At 40.5% G+C, this 21,232-nt stretch overlaps 1 protein-coding gene across 6 annotated transcripts in view; it reads left to right on the top strand.

Moving 5' to 3' along the window:
* mypn (myopalladin) overlaps positions 1-21,232 on the top strand; it is a 294,291-nt gene that overhangs the window by 140,133 nt on the left and 132,926 nt on the right. For 4 of the 6 annotated variants that reach the window (XR_009507421.1, XM_059947325.1, XM_059947327.1 and 1 more), the window contains 4 exons: positions 1,105-1,280; positions 13,147-13,198; positions 15,466-15,592; positions 16,967-17,038. Coding sequence is in view for 3 of the 6 variants with exons in the window: in XM_059947325.1 (XP_059803308.1) it covers positions 1,105-1,280; positions 13,147-13,198; positions 15,466-15,592; positions 16,967-17,038 (427 nt within the window). In the remaining 3 variants the exon portion in view is untranslated. Of the gene's footprint in view, positions 1-1,104; positions 1,281-13,146; positions 13,199-15,465; positions 15,593-16,966; positions 17,039-21,232 lie in introns of those variants that run through there. The other 2 variants (XM_059947330.1, XM_059947328.1) reach the window with 2 other exon arrangements.

Genomic DNA, 21,232 nt, shown 5'->3' with positions numbered 1-21,232 from the left:
TTCAGCAAGATTCATGTGATCATAATTTAGTTGCTTCTGAGAAGGTTCAGCCGCTGCAGAATTGACCTAATGCATTCTTCTGATAAAGGAACAGTTTCTGTGGATTGAACGTGTTTTTAAACATTGAGTGGACAAGTAGATGTTATAATAATCAGCAATAAAAGGAAGGTAAATTGGGAATTGTAGTGCAAAGGGGTATTATATGTTTATTGAATCTTTTATTCAATAAGTTGTTGTCCAACTGTAGCTCCAGATCATATGTTCCAAATTTGTCTTCTCTGGATCCTTTGTCAACATCTATTGATTCTCTTCCTTTTCCAGCTCACCATCTTCTTCCTTCACCTCTTGGTTCATTACATCTGACAGTGACTGATCCTGCTTTATTAGCAGTTTGTGAAAGGTGCTTAACAGTCAACAAAGTATTTAGAGACCCATAACTTGTCTTTTGTGAGGGACTTACTCAGAAATCCTGCAACGTTGCTTCAATCATGCTATACCTTTGTAGCACTAAAGCTTTTTGTCCATGAGACTTGATGAGGTGAAGAACCAGTTAGGTAGGGAATGATCCTTGTTCCTCTTGGCCACCTCCTTGCCTCAAAGGATGTCAGGAATAGCAAAGAGTCACAAGCTGAATGCTCTATGATATCCCACACTAACCAACATAATCATAAATGTGCTGAACTTTGAGAGTATTTTCTGGAAATGCTGGTACATGATGATGGAAATTCAAGTCTGTCAACTGCCTTATGTTGTTTCTATTGGTTAAGGCAAAAAAAAAGTGCAGTCTGCATATATACACCTGATCACAGGCATGAACTTTGGAATTTTTGCCACTAAACTATATATGCAAAAATATCCCAACATTCCAGTCTGTTTAGAGTAAAATGTCAGTAAAATGATTCATATTCTCACATTTCTAGTGCAACTAGTCAACTAAAATATGACATAGATATAAGCAAGGACATTTCATCAAATCATCTAACAAATTATTTTAGTGCCAATTATTATCATGCTCAAGATGAAATATTGAACATTAATGATCTGTGTTCTGTTATCTAAGATTGGAGCTATTTCAACACCATGATTTAACTTTTTATTTTGTAGGTGGTACTGTGAAGGAAAGGAACTCAAGAACTCACCTGACATTCAGATTGCCTATGATGATAATCAGTGTTCACTGATCATTTCTGAGGCCTTTGAGGAGGATACAGGACGTTATACCTGTTTGGCTTCAAATATATATGGATCAGATGCAACGTCTGCAGAACTTTACATAGAAGGTAAAAATGTGTTGGTTAAGAACTTTCTGCAATGCCTCCATACAAGTTCAAGTTCAAGCTCAAGTTTAATTTTCATTCAACCATACAATGAATACAGCCATATGAAGCAGCATTATTCTGGGGCCAGGATGCCAAACATGATACCAATAGTCACACACAGCACAAGGCATATATAGCGCATACAAAATAGCAAGCACATATAAGATATCAGCTAAATAGTCACACAAAAAAATTCCAAGATGCTGAGTCCATGGATGTTGTAGCAGTCTGCCATCGAACACAATACAGCTTGTCTTTTACCAAGCAAACACTGGGGAGTAGCACCAACTCCAGCTTGGACACTGTGCCATAACACCTCTGGTGGAGCACACCAACTCTGACACCTCTCTTCTGGGCGACTGTAAACAGGTGATACCACGTCTTATGGCCCAGTCCTCGTTACGACCAAGGCCACACAGCTCCCCTGCTCTCTGCCTCTGCAATGCATTAATAAATCAGTGAATCAGACTTGCAGCATTCCACATTAATAATGTCCAACAGGGTCTTGTGATCACAAGAGAAACAACTAAGATGATCACTTGCTCTTAGATTGCACATTGTCTTCGCGCACCAACTCCTCCAAAGCCTCTCGGATGCAGGTAGCATGATCCATACCAAGTCCAGCTCTTTCAGTTTCTTCACCAACAAGCAACTCACTGTTGGGGTAGACCTGCAGTATTTTAAGTACTTAAGTCCAACAGGATCTTGTGATTATAAAAACTACATTTATAAAAGACAATAACACCTCTAGCTGACCCTGTAGAAGCTGCTGTGATCAAACATGCTGCCATCTTACCAGAAACATCTGCATTGTAACATTAAACAAGCTGTTTTTATGTTATTATGCGATTATATGGAAGAATATATAGTATAGCTAATCCAGGTTCAATTCTCATTGCTGCCTGTGAGGAGTTTCTATGTTCTCCCTGTGACCACGTGGGTTTCCTCCAGGTTCTCCGGTTTCCTCCCACAGTCCAAAGACATACCAATTGGTTGGTTAATTGGTCATTGTAAATTATCTAGAATAGGCTAGAATTTAATTGAGGGATTGCTGGGAAGTGTGGCTGGAAGGGCCCATTCCATGCTGTATCTTAATAAAATAAATAAATAAAATATTTTCAGATTTTCTTCCACTGTAGCAAATGGAATAAGAATTAAAAGCAATAATAGGATATTCAGCTCCTTGTATCTGCATTTCTTGAATCCCTTAATATTCAAAAATTTATCAGTCCCTGTCTTAAATATACGAAACATCTGAACATCCACAGCCATACTGGGTAGAGAAATTCAAAGATTCACTATCCTCCGGAGATGAAGAAATTTCTATTAATCTCAATTCTTATCAGCTAACTTCTAATTCTCTCTTAAACTTTGAACCTAAATGTTAGCAATGGAAGCACTCATGAGGAAAACTAAGGCTTTGTGTATGACCGGTGTACCAGATGTTTCAATATATATAATTCACATTGTTCACCTGAAATTACAGAATGCCTGAACAATTACTGCTCATTGCTTTGAGCAGCTGGTAATTGATCAAATAAAATCCCACCTTCCAGCGAAATTGGACCCTTTCTAGTTCTCCTACTCCAGTGCTCAAACTGGTTCACTGAAGATGCTATAGCCCTCCACTCCATCCTGTCTCACCAAGAAAATTATGCCTCATGCGCCAGGATTTTGTTCATTGACTTCAGCTCAGCATTTAACGCAATCAGAGGCTAGTGGGTAACCTCATTGGGACTCAACACCCCTCTCTATAAAGGGATTTTGGACTTCTTGACAGAAAGAGCCCAGTCAATCTGAGTTGGCAGAAACATCTCAAGCTCCATCACACTGAGCAATAATATCCCCCCCACCACTCCACAGGGTTGTGTGCTCAGCCTACTGCTGACTCACAACTGCACTGTCAGATCCAACTCAAACCGCATCATCAAGTTCATTGATGGTACAATAGTAGCTGGCCTCATCAGCAGCAGTGAGTTGGCACATAGAAAGGAAGTGGCTAGGCTTGTCAAATGTGAAAACAACAACATGAATCTCAACATGGACAAGACAAAAGAGATGATTGTGACTTCAGGAAGGCATAGGTCAACCACTTTCCATTGCACATTAGAGACTCTACCATGGAGAGAGGGCAGAGCACAAAGTTCCTTGGTGTGCACATAGTTGATGAACTGTCCTGGACCCACACCTCATTAGTCAAGAAGGCACAGCTGCAACTACACTTTCTGGGGAGATTGATGGGTGCAAGGATCCTTGCCCCCATTTTAACAACTTCCTACAGAAGCACCGTTGAGAGTATCCTGTCTGGCTGCATCATTGTGCGGTACAGAGGCTGCAAGGCATCAGACCACAGGGCCCTACAGAGGATAGTTAAAACCACTGAGAGGCTCACCAGGATCTCCCATTCCCCTATTCATGACATTTGCCAGGAGCATTGTATACGAAGGGCTGAAAGCATTTTTGAGGATCCTTACCATTCACAATATTTTTGAGCCACTACTGTCAGAAAGGAGGTACAGGAGCATCAGGACTAGAGAACCAGACTAGGTAAAAGCTTCATCCTTCAGGATGTGAGACTCATGAATACCCAGCCACTACTTGTCACTAGGACAGCAAGCTCTTTGCTGTTTACTATTTACCTGTGCTTCGCATTACATGTATTTTTGAATTATATTTTATAAACTTATTTATGATAATACAGTGGATTTGTTTAATTGAGACCTTTCAGGGTATTATAAGAATCACCCCTTGTAATAATGATCAGAGAGGCACAGAGAGATCTGTATTTACTGACAAGTACCTTTGTTGTCTCAACGGAAGAACACGTGAACTTAAACAACGGATATCTGTGTGCACACCAACTAAGATGTCTGGGGGGGGGGGAGTGGGGGAGGACCAATATCCTTGCTGTAGCTGTTGGGAGTAGTTTAAACTGATTCGGCAGGGGGATGGAAACCAGTTTGATGAAGCTGAGGATGAGCCTGCAGATTTACAAATACATGAAGTAATATGTAATATGAATGTAAGGAAGCACAAGCCAATGATTGGGTACAACTGCAGACAGAGCAAAGAGTTAAGTTGTAACACAGAGAGTGTTACAAAATTGATAAGGGTGAAGAATGCAGGACTGAAGGTGCTGTATTTAAATATATTTAGCATTCAGAATAAGGTGGACAAATTCATGGGGCAATTTGAGATTGGTTGGTATGACGTGGGCACCACTGAGTCATGGCTGAAAGAAGGTCGTAGTTGGGAGTTTAACATCAAAGGATAAATTTTGTAATAAAAGGACAGGTAGGAAAGCATAGGCAGTAGTGTGGCTCTATTGGTAAGAGATGGAATTACATCTTTAGAAAGAGGTGACATGGGGTCAGAGAATGTTGAATTGTTGTGGGTGGAGTTAAGAAACTGCAAGGATAAAAAAAAATTATGGGAATTATATATAGGTCTCCAAGTAGTAGCCAGGATGTGGTGTTGAGTTTGCAAAGGGAGCTAGAAAGGGCATGTTATAAAGGTAATGTCACAATTGTAATGGAGGTCTTCAATATGCAAAGGGATTGTGAAAATCAGGTTGGTGTCAGATTGCAAGAGAGGGATTTTGTTGAATGCTTATGAGATGGCTTTTTAGAGCAGCTTGAGCTTGAACTACTAGAAAAAAGGCTATCTTAAATTGGGGTTGTGTAATAACCCAGATTTTATTAATCAGCTAACATAAAGAAACACTTAGGATTCATAATATGATTGAATTCATTCTGCATTTTGAGAGGGAGAAGCATAAGTCACGTTTCAGTATCGCAATGGAATAAAGGGAATTACAGAGGCATGAGAGAGGAGCTTGCCCAGGTGGATTGGAGGAAGTTACTGGTGGGGGGATGATGGCAGAACAAAGGTGGCTGAAGTTTCTGGGAATAATTCACAAGGCACAGGATAGTTATGTGCCACAGAAGAAATTGTTCTCAAATGACAGGGCTAGGCAACCGTGGCTAACAAAGGAAGTTAAGGACTGCATAAAAGCCGAGGAAAGGGCATTTAAGGTAGCAAAAGTGAGTGGGAAGTTGGATGACTGGGAAGCTTTTAAAATCCAACAAAGGGCAACTAAAATACTACAAGAAGGAAAAAGATGAAATATGAGGGCAAACTAGCCGATAATATAAAGCAGGGTACTAAGAGTTTTCTCAGATATATAGAGGGTAAAAGGGAGGTGAGAATTAATATTGGACTACTGGAAAATAACACTGTTGAGGTAGTAATGGGAGACAAAGAATTGGCAGATGAACTTAATAAGTACTTTGCTTCAGACTGTACTGTAGAAGATACTTACTGTATGCCAGAGGTCCACGAGTGTCAGGGAACAGGAGTGACTGCCTTTACTATTACAAAGAAAAAAGAGCTAGACAAACTTAAAGATCTTAATGGGATAAATCATCTGGACCAGATGGACTATGCCCCAGAGTCCTGAGAGAGGTTGCTGAAGAGATAACAGATGCATTGATCATGATCTTTCAAGAATCACTTGATCCTGGCTTGGTCCTGGAGGACTGGAAAATTACAAATTTCAGTCCATTCTTTAAGAAGGAAAGAAGACAAAATAGAAGAAATAATATGCCAGTTAGCGTAACCTCATGGTTGGGAAAGTGTTGGGAGTCCATTATTAAGGATGAGGTTTCAGGTACTTGAGGACTAATGACAAAGTAAGTCAAAGTCAGCATGGTTTCTGTAAAGGGAAATCTTGCCTGACAAATTTGTTAGAATTCTTTGAGGAAGTAACAAGCAGAGTGGACAAAGGAGAGGCCGTGGATTTCATTTACTTAGGTTTTCAGAAGGCATTTGTTAAGGTGCCTCACATGAGACTGCTTAACAAGATAAAATTCTATGGTGTTACTGGAAATATACTGGCATGGATAGAGGAATGGCTGACAGGCAGGAGGCAGCAAGTGGGAATAAAGGGGGCTTTTTCTGGTTGGCTGCCAGTGGCCAGTGATGATCCTCTGGGATTGTTATTGGGACATCTACTTTTCACATTGTCTGTCAGTGATTTAGATTGTGGAATTGATGGCTTTGTGGCAAAGTTTGTGGATGATACAAAGACAGGTGGAGAGTTAGGTAGTGCTGAGGATGCAATGCAGTTGCAGTAGAACTTAGACAAATTGGAAGAACGGGCAAAAAAAGTGGCAGATGGAATACAGTGTTGGGAAATGTATGATAATGCATTTTGGTAAAAGGAACAATAGTGCAGACTATTATCTAAAGGAGGAGAAAATTCAAATATCAGAGGTGCAATGGGACTTAGGAGTCCTCAAGCAATACTCCCAGAAGAGTAATTCACAGGTTGAGACTGTGGTAAAGAAGACAAGTGCAATTTCGGCATTTATTTCAAGGGGAATAGAATATAAAAACAAGGAGATAATGCTAAAGCTTTTTCAGACACTAGTCAGACCACACTTGGAGTAAGGTCAACAGTTTTGGGCCCCTTATCTCAAAAAGGATGTATTGTCATTGGAGAGAGTCCAGAGGAGGTTCATGAGGATGATTCTGGGAATGAAGGAGTTAACATATGTGGAGCTTTTTGCAGCTTTAGGTCTGTGATCACTGGAATTTAGAAGAATGTGTGTGGAACTCATTAAAACTTACCGGATGTTGAAAGGACTAGATAAGGTGGATGTGGAGAGGATGTTTACCTTAGAAACTAAATTTCATTGTGTTGATATTTCAGTGGAATAAAGGAAATTACAATGGCGTGAGAGGGGAACTGGCCAAGGTTGAATGGAAAGGGACTCTAGCAGGAAGGACAGCAGATTGGCAATGGCTGGAATTTCTATGAAAAATGAGGGAGGTGCAAAACAGATATATTCCAAATAAGAAGAAATTTTTGTATGGAAGGACACTACCATAGCTGACAAGTGAAGTCAGAGCTAAAGTAAAAGCAAAAGAGAGGGCATACAAGGAAGCCAAAGTTAGTGGGAAGACAGAGGATTGGGAAGCTTTTGAAAATTTGCAGAAGGAAACTAAGAAGGTCATTAGGAAGGAAAAGAAGCTGTGAAAGGAAGCTGGTGACTAATATCAAAGAAGATACTAAAAGCTTTTTTAAGTATATAAAGGATAAAAGAGAGTTGTGGGTAGGTATAGGACCAATAAAAAATGACACTGGAGATATTGTAATGAGAGACACAGAGATGGCAGAGGAACTGAATATGTATTTTGCATCAGTCTTCACAGTGGAAGACATCTGCAGTATACCGGACATTCAAGAATGTCGGGGAAGTGAAGTATGTGCAGTGAAAATTACTTCTGAAAAGGTGCTCAGGAATCTTAATGGTCTGAGGGTGGATAAATCTCCTGAACCTGATGGAATGCATCCTTGGGTTCTGAAGGAAGTAGCTGGAGAGATTGCAGAGGCATTAACGATGACCTTTCAAGAATCGATAGATTCTGGCATTGTACTGGATGACTGGAAAATTGCAAATGTTACTCCGGTATTTAAGAAGGGTGAGAGGCAGCAGAAAGGAAACTATAGACCTGCTAGCCTGACATCAGTAGTTGGGAATTTGTTGGAATCGATTGTTGGGGATGAGATTATGGAATACCTGGAGGCACATGACAAGATAGGCCAAAGCCAGCATGGTTTCCTGAAAGGAAAATCCTGCCTGACTAACCTACTGCAATTTTTTTGAGTAGATTACAACCAGGATAGACAAAGGAGATGTAGTAGATGTGCTGTACTTGGATTTTCAGAAGGCCTTTGACAAGGTGCTGTACATGAGGCTGCTTGGCAAGATAAGAACCCATGGAATTACAGGGGAGTTACTAGTATGGGTGGAGCATTGGCTGCTCAGCAGAAAACAGAGAGTGGGAATAAGTGGATCCTATTCTGACTGGCTGCCGGTTACTAATGGATTTTCACAGGGGTTGGTGTTGGGACTGCTGCTTTTTACAATGTATGTCAATGATATGGACTATGGGACTATGGATTTGTGGCTAAATTTGCTGATGATACAAAGATAGGCGGAGGGGCAGGTAGTGTTGAGGAAACAGAAAGCCTTCAGAAAGACTTAGATAGTTTAGGGGAATGGGCAAAGAAATGACAAATGAAATACAATGTTGTAAAGTGTATGGTCATGGAAGAAATAAACAGGCAGACTATTATTTAAATGGGGAGAGAATTCAAAATGCAAAGATGCAAAGGGACTTGGGAGTCCTTGTGCAGGATATCCTAAAGATTAACCTCCAGGTTGAGTTGGTGGTGAAGAAGGCGAATGCATTCATTTCTAGAGGTATAGAACATAAGAGCAGGGATGTGATGTTGAGGCACGTTAAGGCACCCATGAAACCACACTTGGAGTATTGTGTGCAGTTTTGGGCTCCTGATTTTAGAAAGGATATATTGGAGAGGGTTCAGAGAACATTCACAAGAATAATTCCAGGAATGAAAGGGTTACCATATGAGGAACATCTGGCAGCTCTTGGGCTGTATTCCCTGGAGTTCAGGAGTATGAGGGGGGTGGGGGATCTCATAGAAACACTCCAAATGTTAAAAGGCCTGAACAGGTTAGATATGGCAAAGTTCTTTCCCGTGGTAGGGAAGTCTAGGACAAGAGGGTACGACTTCAGGATTAAAGGACGCCCATTTAGAACAGAGATACAGAGAAATTACTTTAGTTAGAGAATGGTAAATCTGTGGAATTTGTTGCCACAAGTGGCTGTGGAGGCCAAGTCATTGGGTGCATTTAAGGCAGAGATAGATAGGTTCTTGATTAGCCAGGGCATCAAAGGGTATGGGGAGAAGGCTGGGAGTGGGGATGACTGAAAGAATTGGATCAGCCCATGATTGAATGGCAGAGCAGACTCTGCCTTCCTTCTGCTCCTATATCTTATGGTCTTATGGTTATGGTGAGGGTATCCAGAATTAGAGGGCACAGCCTCAAAATTGAGGGTCGACCTTTTAGAACAGAAGTAAGGAGGAATTTTTTTTAGTCAAAGAATGGTGAATATGTGGAATGCTCTGCCACAGACTGTGGTGGAGGCCAAGTCAGTGGGTATACTCAAAGCAGAAGTTGATAGATTCCTGATTGGTTGGGACCTCAAGGGCTGGTGAAAAGGCACGTATATACAGTTGAATGGAATATGGGATTAGCCATTATAGAATGGCAGGGCAGACTTGATGGGCAGAATGGCCTGCTTTTGCTCCTATGGCTTATGGTCTTATGTTCTAAGATTTCCTGACCTCCATGAACAAAGAACAGATAAGATATTACCATTTAAAAAAGAGTTTCTGCTGCTAGCCACATGATCCTCTTCATCCCATTTTGAATCTCCACATGTCCATGGGGCACCTCACATCTACAATAGTTGTTCTCCTAGAGTTATCACTGCCAGTATATTTAAAGTGTCTGCTTTGATATCCATTTCTTACTAGTTTGAATATTCAATTCTGGCATCATTGTCTGACCTTTAACACCTTTTTATTGGCTCTGCTCCAGATCAGAATCCATTTAAATCCCTCTTCCCAACAAGTGAAAATCTGTAATTTATGGCTCTTTATTATCAATCAGCCACCAGCTTGAATCATGCTGACCAACATTCACAAGCCTGCATCTTATATCCAACCAAAGAACACCTCACAAATAACTTCTTATTTGGAAATGAGCCCTAGTTCAGCAGGTTACCTGAGGCATCATTGTGTCTAACACACTGAATCAGCCAAGTGACTTGACTCACAAAATGGAGAACCCAGTCTTCTTCATAAAATGGCAGCCTCCATCTCCTTTCTTATGGCAAGAACAAAGGCTTTTGGTCCATCTGCTTCCACTGTCCTTGATTCATTCAAATTCATTGATTTGCAGACTGTAGTTCTTTCTGGCTAACAGGGGTGAGTATATTTTGGTCCAATTAAATAGCTGACATAATTATCCAAAGTTTCATGGAAGTAGTTAAAAAAGTATAAAAAGGACAAATTACTATTTAACTGAGTAACAAATTATATATTTAAATGAAATACAGAACAAATTAGAGCATTACTAATATTACTACAGTACTATAAAGCTGTGTATTAGTCCGTAATAGTTACCACTGAAGGAGTTCCTCGAGTGTATGCTGACATGGTACTTGATTGGTAAAGAATCCATTCTTGGTCCCTTAACATCGAGGTTTAACACTTTTCCCAATAACCAACAATTTCTTTATATCAGTTCCTGACATTGTTGAACAACATAATTATGTAATCCGTTGCTTTCTTTGAACCTAATAGTGTTGCGTGTTTGTAGCAAAGGGAACTGTCCAATATGACACAATAAAAAAGGCCTATTTCATCGGTTTTGTAGATATCATCTGCACAAAATTTTTGAAGCATGTCCATGTTTCTGCACTTACAACATCAGCAGTACCTATCTTGCTATGTGCTTTCTTGAATTAATGTGGTACCTACATTACCATCAAGACAACTAACCACATGCTGCCTTAAATTCATTGTGACATAGCTTCTTAACTGGCTTCTCTGACTTATTTTTTAACATTGGTCCACTGACATGCATCCAGTTGTAATGGAATACTATGGACTGAGGCCCTCTTCAACGTTTGTATCCTTACCTTCAGGCTTTCATTTTTGCGATGTACTCTGTTGTCTGTCGCATAATGCCCATTCTTCTTGTCGTTCATCTTGCTGATGTATCAAGTGTGCAATTGTAGATCTTAACACTTCAGTTATCTCTGCCAGACGATGGGTAGTTTTAGGCAGATTGCTTTTAATTTGTTTCAGGTGGGTAATTTTTTTGGCTAGTGTCAGATCTTTTTGTGAAAAGGGTCTCAAAAAATTTCTAAAGTCAAAATAATCATGGCTTTTTGAATTGGTATCCATCAGCCCAAATGGATAACATAAGCACACAGAACTAACACAGCTGTTCACTTTAGCATGGAGTAATGTTCAATGATCACACAAGTGCACGTAACTCATCATCTTCTGCTTCAGTTAAGCTGCAGTGTGTCCCAAATAAACAAAGTGAATACTGGCTATTTTCTCATTGTTCTTTAAGAGTTGTCCCAAATAAGCTGCTGCACCGATTAACCAATGGTACAATAAGTTGCAATCTATTCTATTTTGTTCTATGTGCCTTGTGTGAAATATGCTTTGTGGGTGCACCGTGGTCTGAAGGAACATTGTTTGGTTTGGTTGTATACTGTATATGTACAGCTAGATGAGAATCAGTTTGAACTTGAACTATTGTTTGTACCATGTTTTGAAAAAGGGTAATTGGTTGTTTTGTCATTCTTATTTCTGTAGTACTATTGCTTCATAGTAACACAACAGGCTCAGAATGTACATTCCCCTTTACTACGAAGAATCAAGTCGTAGACACTTTGAAATTTGTAATGATACCCTTGATTAAGTTTAGAAGTTGTGGCATTCCAATTAGGGAGAAGAATTGACAAGGCATGGATTAATAATTCATCCATTCATTGTTCATCCCAGGGCAGTGAAAAATGCTTAGATGGAAATTAAGATGTTGTCAACCTAGCTTTTGTTGGAGCTTACTATTAGTTTTCCAAATGTTATTTTTATATGGGTGTTGTGGATTAAGTTGAGGTCTTGTACTGAAATATACATTGGGCCCTTTCCAGATGCAACTCTGGACATTCTACTTCTTTAGTTTAATTGTGTTACTCAGAAGGAAAGCAGATATTGGATCTGCTCTAATCAGCATTTCCAGGAGAATATAACAGCTGTGCAAGTAGCTGCCAGCATGATTATTAACATTTTCATAAAGCCTTGCTAAAAAGTAGCAATTGTCCTTCAGTGTCTCAGGTCTCCTGTGTGCAACTGCAAATCCATGACTACTTCCCTTCTCAGTGCTTCTCTACAGGAGGCCAACAGTTATCTCTCATCACCAACAACCTGTCTGAAGATGTGTGACAGACAGGTGTTTTAATAGACTCCTTAAAATCAGTCCTGTCGGTCACTATTGATCATACATTGAGCCCTTGTAATTTCTTCCCCACTTTATTTCATGGTGCCCAAGAGGTCTGAATGGATTTCTATAAGTTATAAGAGTTCCTCTTGTCCTTACCTAACAACTGCATCAGCCTCCATATTGAACATATCATCTTCTGCAACTTCCTCCATCTCTTCCGCCAAAGTGAAGGAATGCTTCCTCAAGCACCTCCACTCCATCAACCAAAAATGAAACTTCCCAGTGGGCAAACATTTTAATTCTTATTCCTATTCCCATTCCAACAGATCAGTCCATGGCCTCCTCTTGTGCCAAAATGAGGCCACCCTCAGAGCGGAGGAACAACACCTTATATTCCATATTAGTAGTCTTCCACCTGAAATTATGAATATCAATTTGTCCCTCCCTCCCATCTTCTTCTATTCACCTCTGGCCTCTTACCTCTTTCCACCTGCCTATTATTACCCCTTGGGTCCCCTCCTTCTTCCCATTCTCCTGTGATCCACCTTCCTCTCCTATCAGCTTCCTTCATCTCAAGCCCTTTATCTTTCCCATCCACCTAGCTTCACCTATCACCTTCTCGCTAGCCTCCTTCTGCTCCCCCCACTTTTTTATTCTGGCGTCTTCTCCCTTCCTCAGTCCTAAAAAAAAGGGTCTTCACCGAGACGTCCATCAATGCTGCCTGACCTGCTGAGTTCCTCCAATATTTTCTGTGTGTTGCTTTCTATACCTTAGTTTCTCTTGGATGACTGTTGCAATTCTCATTGATCAACTACTAAGACTTATTTAATTAATTGCTTAATATTTTGTTTTCATAAATGAATGGTTCTGCTACAGGAAGTTTTTTATTAAACCCAGTCAATAATCTTTTTTTACGTATTTCACAGGTGTCACTTCATCTGAATCCGAACATGATTCTGCAAAGGAAGAAATGAATGAGTAAGTATAATTAAAACACAGTCACAGTTGACAGTTTTCAGTTTCTTACTCATTTTGTTGATCGTCAAATATCCAGATGCATTTACACAGTAGCACCATATCATACATGGCGGATCAAGTGGGTGTCATCAAACAGTAGTTGGCATTGAAGCACGTAAAGGAGTGATTAGAGCAGGCTGTCAAAATCTTGGTGAATGGGATTTGGCACAGTTTGGGATGGGCAGTAAATTACTTCAACTGATACTTGGAATGACTTCACATTCATAGAAAATAGGAGTGAGATTAGCTTCAGAATAGTGGAAGTAGTAAAAACAAGGATAAACATTTCAGCAACAGAGGAGTGAGGCCGGAGTGGAGGCTGGTTTCAATAATGGCATAAAATGTATTCAGAAGTATATATAGTATCAATTTCATAAACGACAATAAGTTGGCCAAAAAATTGGATTGTCCTTAGAAGGAAGGCAGCGAATGTGATTTAGACCATAAGACAAAGGAGCAGAAATTGGCCATTCGGCCCATTGAGTCTGCTCCGCCATTTTATCATGAGCTGATCCATTCTCCCATTTAGTCCCACTCCCCTGCCTTCTCACCATAACCTTTGATGCCCTGGCTACTCAGTCTATCAATCTCTGCCTTAAGTACACCCAATGACTTGGCCTCCACTGCCACCCATGGCAACAAATTCCATAGATTCACCACTCTCTGGCAAAAAAAATTTCTTTGCATCTCTGTTCTGAATGGGCACCCTTCAATCCTTAAGTCATGCCCTCTTGTACTAGACTCTCCCACCATGGGAAACAACTTTGCCACATCCACTCTGTCCATGCCTTTCAACATTTGAAATGTTTCTATGAGGTCCCCTCTTGTTCTTCTAAACTCCAAGGAGTACAGTCCAACAGCGGTCGAATGTTTCTCATATCTTCTCATTCCCGGAATCATTCTAGTGAATCTTCTCTGAACCCTGTCCACCATCAGCACATCCTTTCTTAAATAAGGAGCCCAAAACTGCACACAGTACTCCAAGTGAGGTCTTACCAGTGCCTTATAGAGCCTCAACATCACATCCCTGCTCCTGTACTCTATTCCTCTAGAAATGAATGGCAACATTGGATTTGCCTTCTTCACCACTGACTCAACCTGGAGGTTAACCTTAAGGGTATCCTGAACGAGGACTTCCAACTCCTGTTGTATCTCAGAACTTTGAATTCTCTCATCATTTAAATAATAGTCTGCCCATTTATTCACTATTTAGGGAACAGAGTTTCTGGCAGGGACTGAAGTCAGTGGCTTTGGTCTTCCCTGTATTTAATTGGAGCAAACATTTGTTTATCTGGTATTGCATATTGAATAGATCGTCTGATAATTTAGAAACAATGAAAAGGTTGAGGTCAATCCAGATTTTGTCAACATATTAAAGTAAACAGATGCTATGTTGTTAGGTAATGTTACTGAGGGACAGCATGTAGATGATAAACAGGTGTCGAGCTAATGCCTCTTATTATGCTTGTAACCTAATATGTTGTCTGGGAAATGTTGGTAATCCAGAAAACACATCGAGAAGCTTGCCCAGTGTACACCATTTGTTCACCAAACAGAAACAATAAGCCCATGTGTGTCATTTTATGAATTTGTTTTCTTTTGTAGAACATTCTGTGCTGTGGCATTATTTTTTGTGGTATGACAACACAGAAACTATCATGTACATATAATAAATTCCAGAGTATCAGACAATGCTGTATTTATTTCTCCATAAAGAATATTTTGATATTCATAACATGAATTCTATATTTTTTGTTTGCTTTGTTGATGCTTAGTCATTTCTGATACTCAGAACCCATCTTCCCTATACACATAAACACAAGAGATTCTGCAGATGCTGGAAATCCGGAGTACATAAAGTGCTGGATGAACAGGTCAGACAGCATCCATGGAGAGGAACTAACATTTGACATTTTGGGCCAGGACTGGAAAGGAGGTGGGGGAAAAGAAGTCTGAGTAAAGGTGGAGGGGGAGGGGAATGAGTACAAGAGGAAGGAGTGAAACTAGGTGAGGGCAAAGGTAGGTGAGAAGGGGAATGAAGTGACAATCTGGGAGGTATCATGAAAGACAACATATTATTATTTACTTAATACTCTGGTTCATTATGTGTAATGATTTAAGAAGTTAGTGTATTTACTCTTTATTTTTGAACCTCATGTTGTATAACACAAAACAAAAATCAAAATGATATCAGCTTTTGTAGTTAACATTTTTTAAAAAATTTTTAGGATTCAGGATCCAATCCCCATTGGTGTTGTCGATCGATCTTCTCCTCACAGTTCTCCAAATCTTCATTCAGAGTGTCACCAGTTAAATTGCCCAGGTGTCCAGCCTCCAGTACAGCCTATACAAAAGGTATTGTCAGGTCTATCTTGTTTTCAGCATTTACTTGGAGACATAGAGAATTAAGTATGTAAGTTGAGTTTTTGGCCATCACATCTTTTTCACCCAGTGCTGTCCTCCTAATATCAATTTTCTTGTCTTATCTCCATGTTGTCTGATGTTCTTAAAAACCCATCTAGTATTCATTTAAATTATAACTTTAAATATATGATGCTAATATACATGTACAGTATCTGTTTGAAAATATTGCAAATTCATATAAATTCAGTTCAATTATGGCATCTCTGAAAAATAAGATTATTTACTTATTCACTGCCCATTATGCTGCAGGCAATTAGGACAGTAACGAAGGTTGTCTATAACTGGCAGTGTTCAGGGCTTCCTTAATCATGTCAGTAGCTACCACTCAGTTTTCACCACTGTCAGTCTTGCAAATCCCACCTGTAGACTCATGGAATACCACCACATTATCTGTGGGATTCTTCATTGCAGTTTTCATAACAATTTTGTTTTACCAGTCAGGGGTGTTAGATCTACGCTGGAAGGAACAGTGGATTACTCTTAGACCGGCCGATACCCTTTTGGCATGGGTAACCGTACCAGGAGCCAAAGCATAATGCCCTGACTCCAGGCAATATGGCTCTGAGGGTATTTAAGGCACACACACTAACAAACCCTGTGACAAGGTTGTGGTCCTTTTGGATGGAAAAGTAAGATGTCTGATCTTTATTAGAATTCAAAAAGGTGAAGAAATCCATCCAATGAGTAAAGAGAATCTGCATTGAGCAGAATATGCTCCATGACCTTATCCCTGAGCCTCCTTTGAGGTGGCCTTGAAAATAGCTCAAAAAGGAAATTCATAGAATCACGAATCAGTCTGTTTTCCTGGGAATATTAAAGTAATATATATCATCTGGGTGGAACAGTGCTTGTAAACTTTGCCTTATTACTGAAATGCTAGCAAGTCCGCAAAAATAAAATGATGTACAGGTTGACGATATGAAACAAGAGGAGAAAAATGTTGAAAATGCTCAACAAAGAGTTATCTTGAGCTTGCTTAAGCTCTTTTTCCTTCTTCTCACCCTATTGGGGACATTTTATTTTGTTCTTTTTTTCTCACTCCCCTTTTCTCAACATATTAAATCTATTTTAATAGTTTCAGTTCTGGATAGAAGGTCAATGGCTTAAATGTAAACTTTCTTTTTCTCTGATAAATGCTTCCCGAGTCTGTCGAGTATTTCCATAATACAGTTTTGATTGTATTAACTCATCTACTCTGTTCTAGAGTACGTACCTTGGAAATTCAGAGGGTATGATTTTAATTTTTGTTTTAAGCTCTGCTTATTCCTTTCCTGAAACAAAGTAAACCTATTATTCTGTCCTCAGATACAAAGCCCTACAAACTTCCTCCAAGGATTGGATGGGCTTCCCCTCATGGCTGCTCCAGTTTTCACAAAGGTATTGTAAATTGATAGAAATAGTTTGATACTTGCAGATAATGGTTCAGCAATCCATGTGTATAGTGTCAGAATACTAGCATGGCACAGATCAAAATTGTGTTATGGTCCTTTAGCGGATTCTGCACATTACTGAGGCAGTCAACACCAGACACCAGACGCTAACGGTGAATAGACTTCATGAGTCATAGTTTCCAAAGAGCCTAACAATGTTTTTTTTTCTTGAATCCACGTCATGTAAATTATGTCACTAATAGTGGATTGTCCAGAAGTTTATCTAGCAATAAATTGTACCACATTGGCTTTAGTAGCAACTGCTGTTTTTCACACCAAGAAAAAAAATAGCCTTAAATAATGCTGAAGGCTAAAACCAAAAAAACAAATCTTAGTTGGAGGGCCAGATGCATTTCACCTGCATTCATAGCTGGAGTACAGCACAACTATCAAACAGTCCACAAGTAGACAATTAAAACTTGGAGCAACACATACAAAATGCTGGTGGAACACAGCAGGCCAGGCAGCATCTATAGGGAGAAGCACTGTCGACGTTTCAGGCCGAGACCCTTCGTCAGGACTAACTGAAAGGAAAGATAGTAAGAGATTTGAAAGTAGGAGGGGGGAGGGGAAAATATGAAATGATAGGAGAAGACCGGAGGGGGTGGGGTGAAGCTGAGAGCCAGAAAGATGATTGGCTAAAGGGATACAGAGCTAGAGAAGGGAAAGGATGATGGGACGGGAGGCCTAGGGAGAAAGACAGGGGGAGGGGAGCACCAGAGGGAGATGGAGAACAGGCAGAGTGATGGGCAGAGAGAGAAAGAAAAAAAGGGAGGGGAAAAATACGAAAAAAACTAAATATATCAGGGAAGGGGTAAGAAGGGGAGGAGGGGCATTAACAGAAGTTAGAGAAGTCAATGTTCATGCCATCAGGTTGGAGGATACCCAGCCAGTATATAAGGTGTTGTTCCTCCAACCTGAGTGTGGCTTCATCTTGACAGTAGAGGAGGCCATGGATAGACATATCAGAATGGGAATGGGATGTGGAATTAAAATGTGTGGCCACTGGGAGATCCTACTTTCTCTGGCGGACCGAACATAGGTGTTCAGCGAAACGGTCTCCCAGTCTGCATTGGGTCTCACCAATACATAAAAGGCCACACCGGGAGCACCGGATACAGTATACCACACCAGCCGACTCACAGGTGAAGTGTCGCCTCAGCTGGAAGGACTGTCTGGGGCCCTGAATGGTGGTGAGGGAGGAAGTGTAAGGGCAGGTGTAGCACTTGTTAAGTGCCAGGAGGGAGATCGGTGGGAAGGGATGGGGGGGATGAATGGACAATGGAGTCGCGTAGGGATAGATCCCTGCAGAAAGCAGAAAGGGGTGGGGAGGCAAAGATGTGCTTGGTAGTGTGATCCCGTTGGAGGTGGCGGAAGTTACGGAGAATTATACGTTGGATCCGGAGGCTGATGGGATGGTAGGTGAGGACAAAGGGTCCCTATCCCAAGTGGGATGGTGGGCGGATGGGGTGAGGGCAGAGGTGTGGGAAATGGGAGAGATATGTTTGAGAGCAGAGTTGATGGTGGAAGAAGGGAAGCCCCTTTGTTTAAAAAAGGAAGACATCTCCTTCATCCTGGAATGAAAAGCCTCATCCTGAGAGCAAATGTGGGGGAGACGGAGGAATTGTGAGAAGGGGATAGCATTTTTGCAAGAGACAGGGTGGGAAGAGGAATAGTCCAGGTAGATTGGATCAAGCAAACTTCGATCAAGGTTACCATATCTCCAGATGGTTTCAGCAACTTACCCCTCAGAATTTATTGGTCAGAACAGCCAGAAGAAATCCTGTGAAAAGAGAAATGGGTTCCATGATCAATAGGTGAGAAATGAGTAGAAACAAAATGTCTGACAGATGAGCGACTAGAAACCTTCATAAGTAAGCAGCCTCTAATCATAAAAACAAGAGGTTCTTCAGTGGCTGGAATCTTGAGCAACATGCACAAAATGCTGGAGGAACTTGAATTCTAGCACTGTAAATAATAGCTTATCTGTTCTTCGTTCCTTTAAAATTATGTACCCTAAGACTCTCCTAACGTTCTCTGAATGTAGGGCATCTCTCCTGTTTTCACCACATTAACTCGTTACAGGTATTCTCAGCTATTTTTTACTAGCTTCTACAATGTGTTGAACTGTTTACTGCTTTTCCCAGTACACAAGTGCAAAGGAGAACAAAATAATCGTAACTCCAGATCTGATGCGGCACAAAAAGTAACACAATAAGATAAAAAATAAAATAATAAAACACAGTAAATAAAAATAAATAAGATAGCTTGATTGTATGTCCATAAAGTGACACAAGGCCTCTGTGACTGGACATTTTAGAGTGCTGTATTTGCTTGGAACTGGGAACCAGAATCAAAGTAGGGTAACATACCCGAAGGAAAATCGCTGTATTCATCAAGAGTACAAAACGGACCCTCACAGCTCTCTGGAGAGTCAAGTCAGGCTTTCTAAGTCAGTTATCACAAAAATCTGTAGCTTCTGTGGGCAATGCTCCATCCACACACTTACACCAGGGCTGTTCCGTTTGTAGAGTACTGACACCCTAAACTTCATGACTTCCAGATTACTCTAAACTGTAGCAGTCAATCCATTATCATGCTTTTCAGTTTGCTAATGCTCCCTACTTAAGACTGCCTCTTTTTTCTTGAAAAAAATTCCCTGTAGCGGAGTTTATTTTATAAAGATGCAAGGTTCATGCACAATGCATTAGTAATCCTTATGTAACTCAGAGCTGTCAGAATCAAAAGAATCATGTCATATTTCCAGGGAGCCTCCATCCCTGTTGTTATCAGGACGTAGAGTATTTCTTCACAATTGTATTTCAGTAGCCTTGGATTAACTCTCTTTCTTTACTTCTTCATTCCTATACTATTATAGAAAAGGTTCCTTATAATGACTGCAAGGAGGCTGATGGAAAATGCTATCAGGCCCCACTAGATGAGAATGCATTGTGTATTGCATTGCTCTGGGGATGTTTGTCGGTGCAACAGGCTAGCAAGGGAGAGGGTAGGAGCTCTCAGTGACAAATGAGGGAATTTATGCCTGGAGCCAGAGGAAGTAAGCAAGATTCTAAATGTGTACTTTGTATTGATATTCATCAAGGGAAGATCATGAAGGATAATGACAGCATTGAGGGTATGTTGTTATTTGAATAACATTAAGAGGATATGTTCCCAAGACCTAATTGGATCTATCCCAGGTTACTGAGAGACAATGTAGAGGATTACGGAGCTTTGACAAGATACTTTGAATTCTCTTTAGCCATAGGCAAGGTCTCAGAGTAGTGGAGAATAACCAGCATTATGTCTTTGTTTAAGAAGGATAATATGAAGGGTAAGAAGGGAGGTGCGGTGGAGATACAACCCCAAAGGAGCCGTAGGCTGCTTCTTCCCTCCACTAGCCTGCAGATCACCCTTGAACAAGATGTTGTACCTGCCTAGTCCGCCCGATCAGGATTACGTGAAACCATGGGAGCGGGTGGTGGATGGTATGAGCATATCATATGTTCTAGTTATGTGACCACTGATGCCAGGCAGACAACCTCTGAAGAGTATCAATAATGGCTGGGGTCTCCCATCTTGTAAAGACACTACCCAGAAGAAAGCAATGGCAAACCATTTCTTTCGAAAAATTTGCCAAAAACAATCATGGTCATGGAGACCATGATCGTCCATGTCATATAACACAAAATATAATGATGATGATGATGACGAATACAGACAACCAGCAAATTATAGCCAGAAGAGCCCTACAGTGGTAGGGAAAATAATAAGATTCTCAGGGATAGTATTTTTTTTTCAAATCTGGAAAAAAATAGGGAGCACAGATTTAGGGTGAGAGGGGAAAGATTTAAATGGCACCTGAGATGTAACATTTTTATGCTGAGGGTGGCAGGTATATGAAATGAGCTACCAAAAGAAGTAATTGAGGCAGCTTCAATAACACTATCTAAGAAGCTCTTGGAGAGGTATATGGAGGGGAAGAGCCCAGAGGGATATGGACAGAACACTGGAAAGTTGGTAGCATGGACTCATTGGGCTGAAGGGTCTGTATAGTGCTGTATTTCTCTATGACTGTATGACAGACGGCATGGCTTTGTGAAAGGGAGAATATGTCTTACAAACTTGATTGTGTTTTTTT

Source organism: Hypanus sabinus, chromosome 22, assembly GCF_030144855.1.
Source record: "Hypanus sabinus isolate sHypSab1 chromosome 22, sHypSab1.hap1, whole genome shotgun sequence".
Taxonomy (NCBI): domain Eukaryota; kingdom Metazoa; phylum Chordata; class Chondrichthyes; order Myliobatiformes; family Dasyatidae; genus Hypanus; species Hypanus sabinus.
This window is presented reverse-complemented; position numbering and strand designations above follow the sequence as displayed.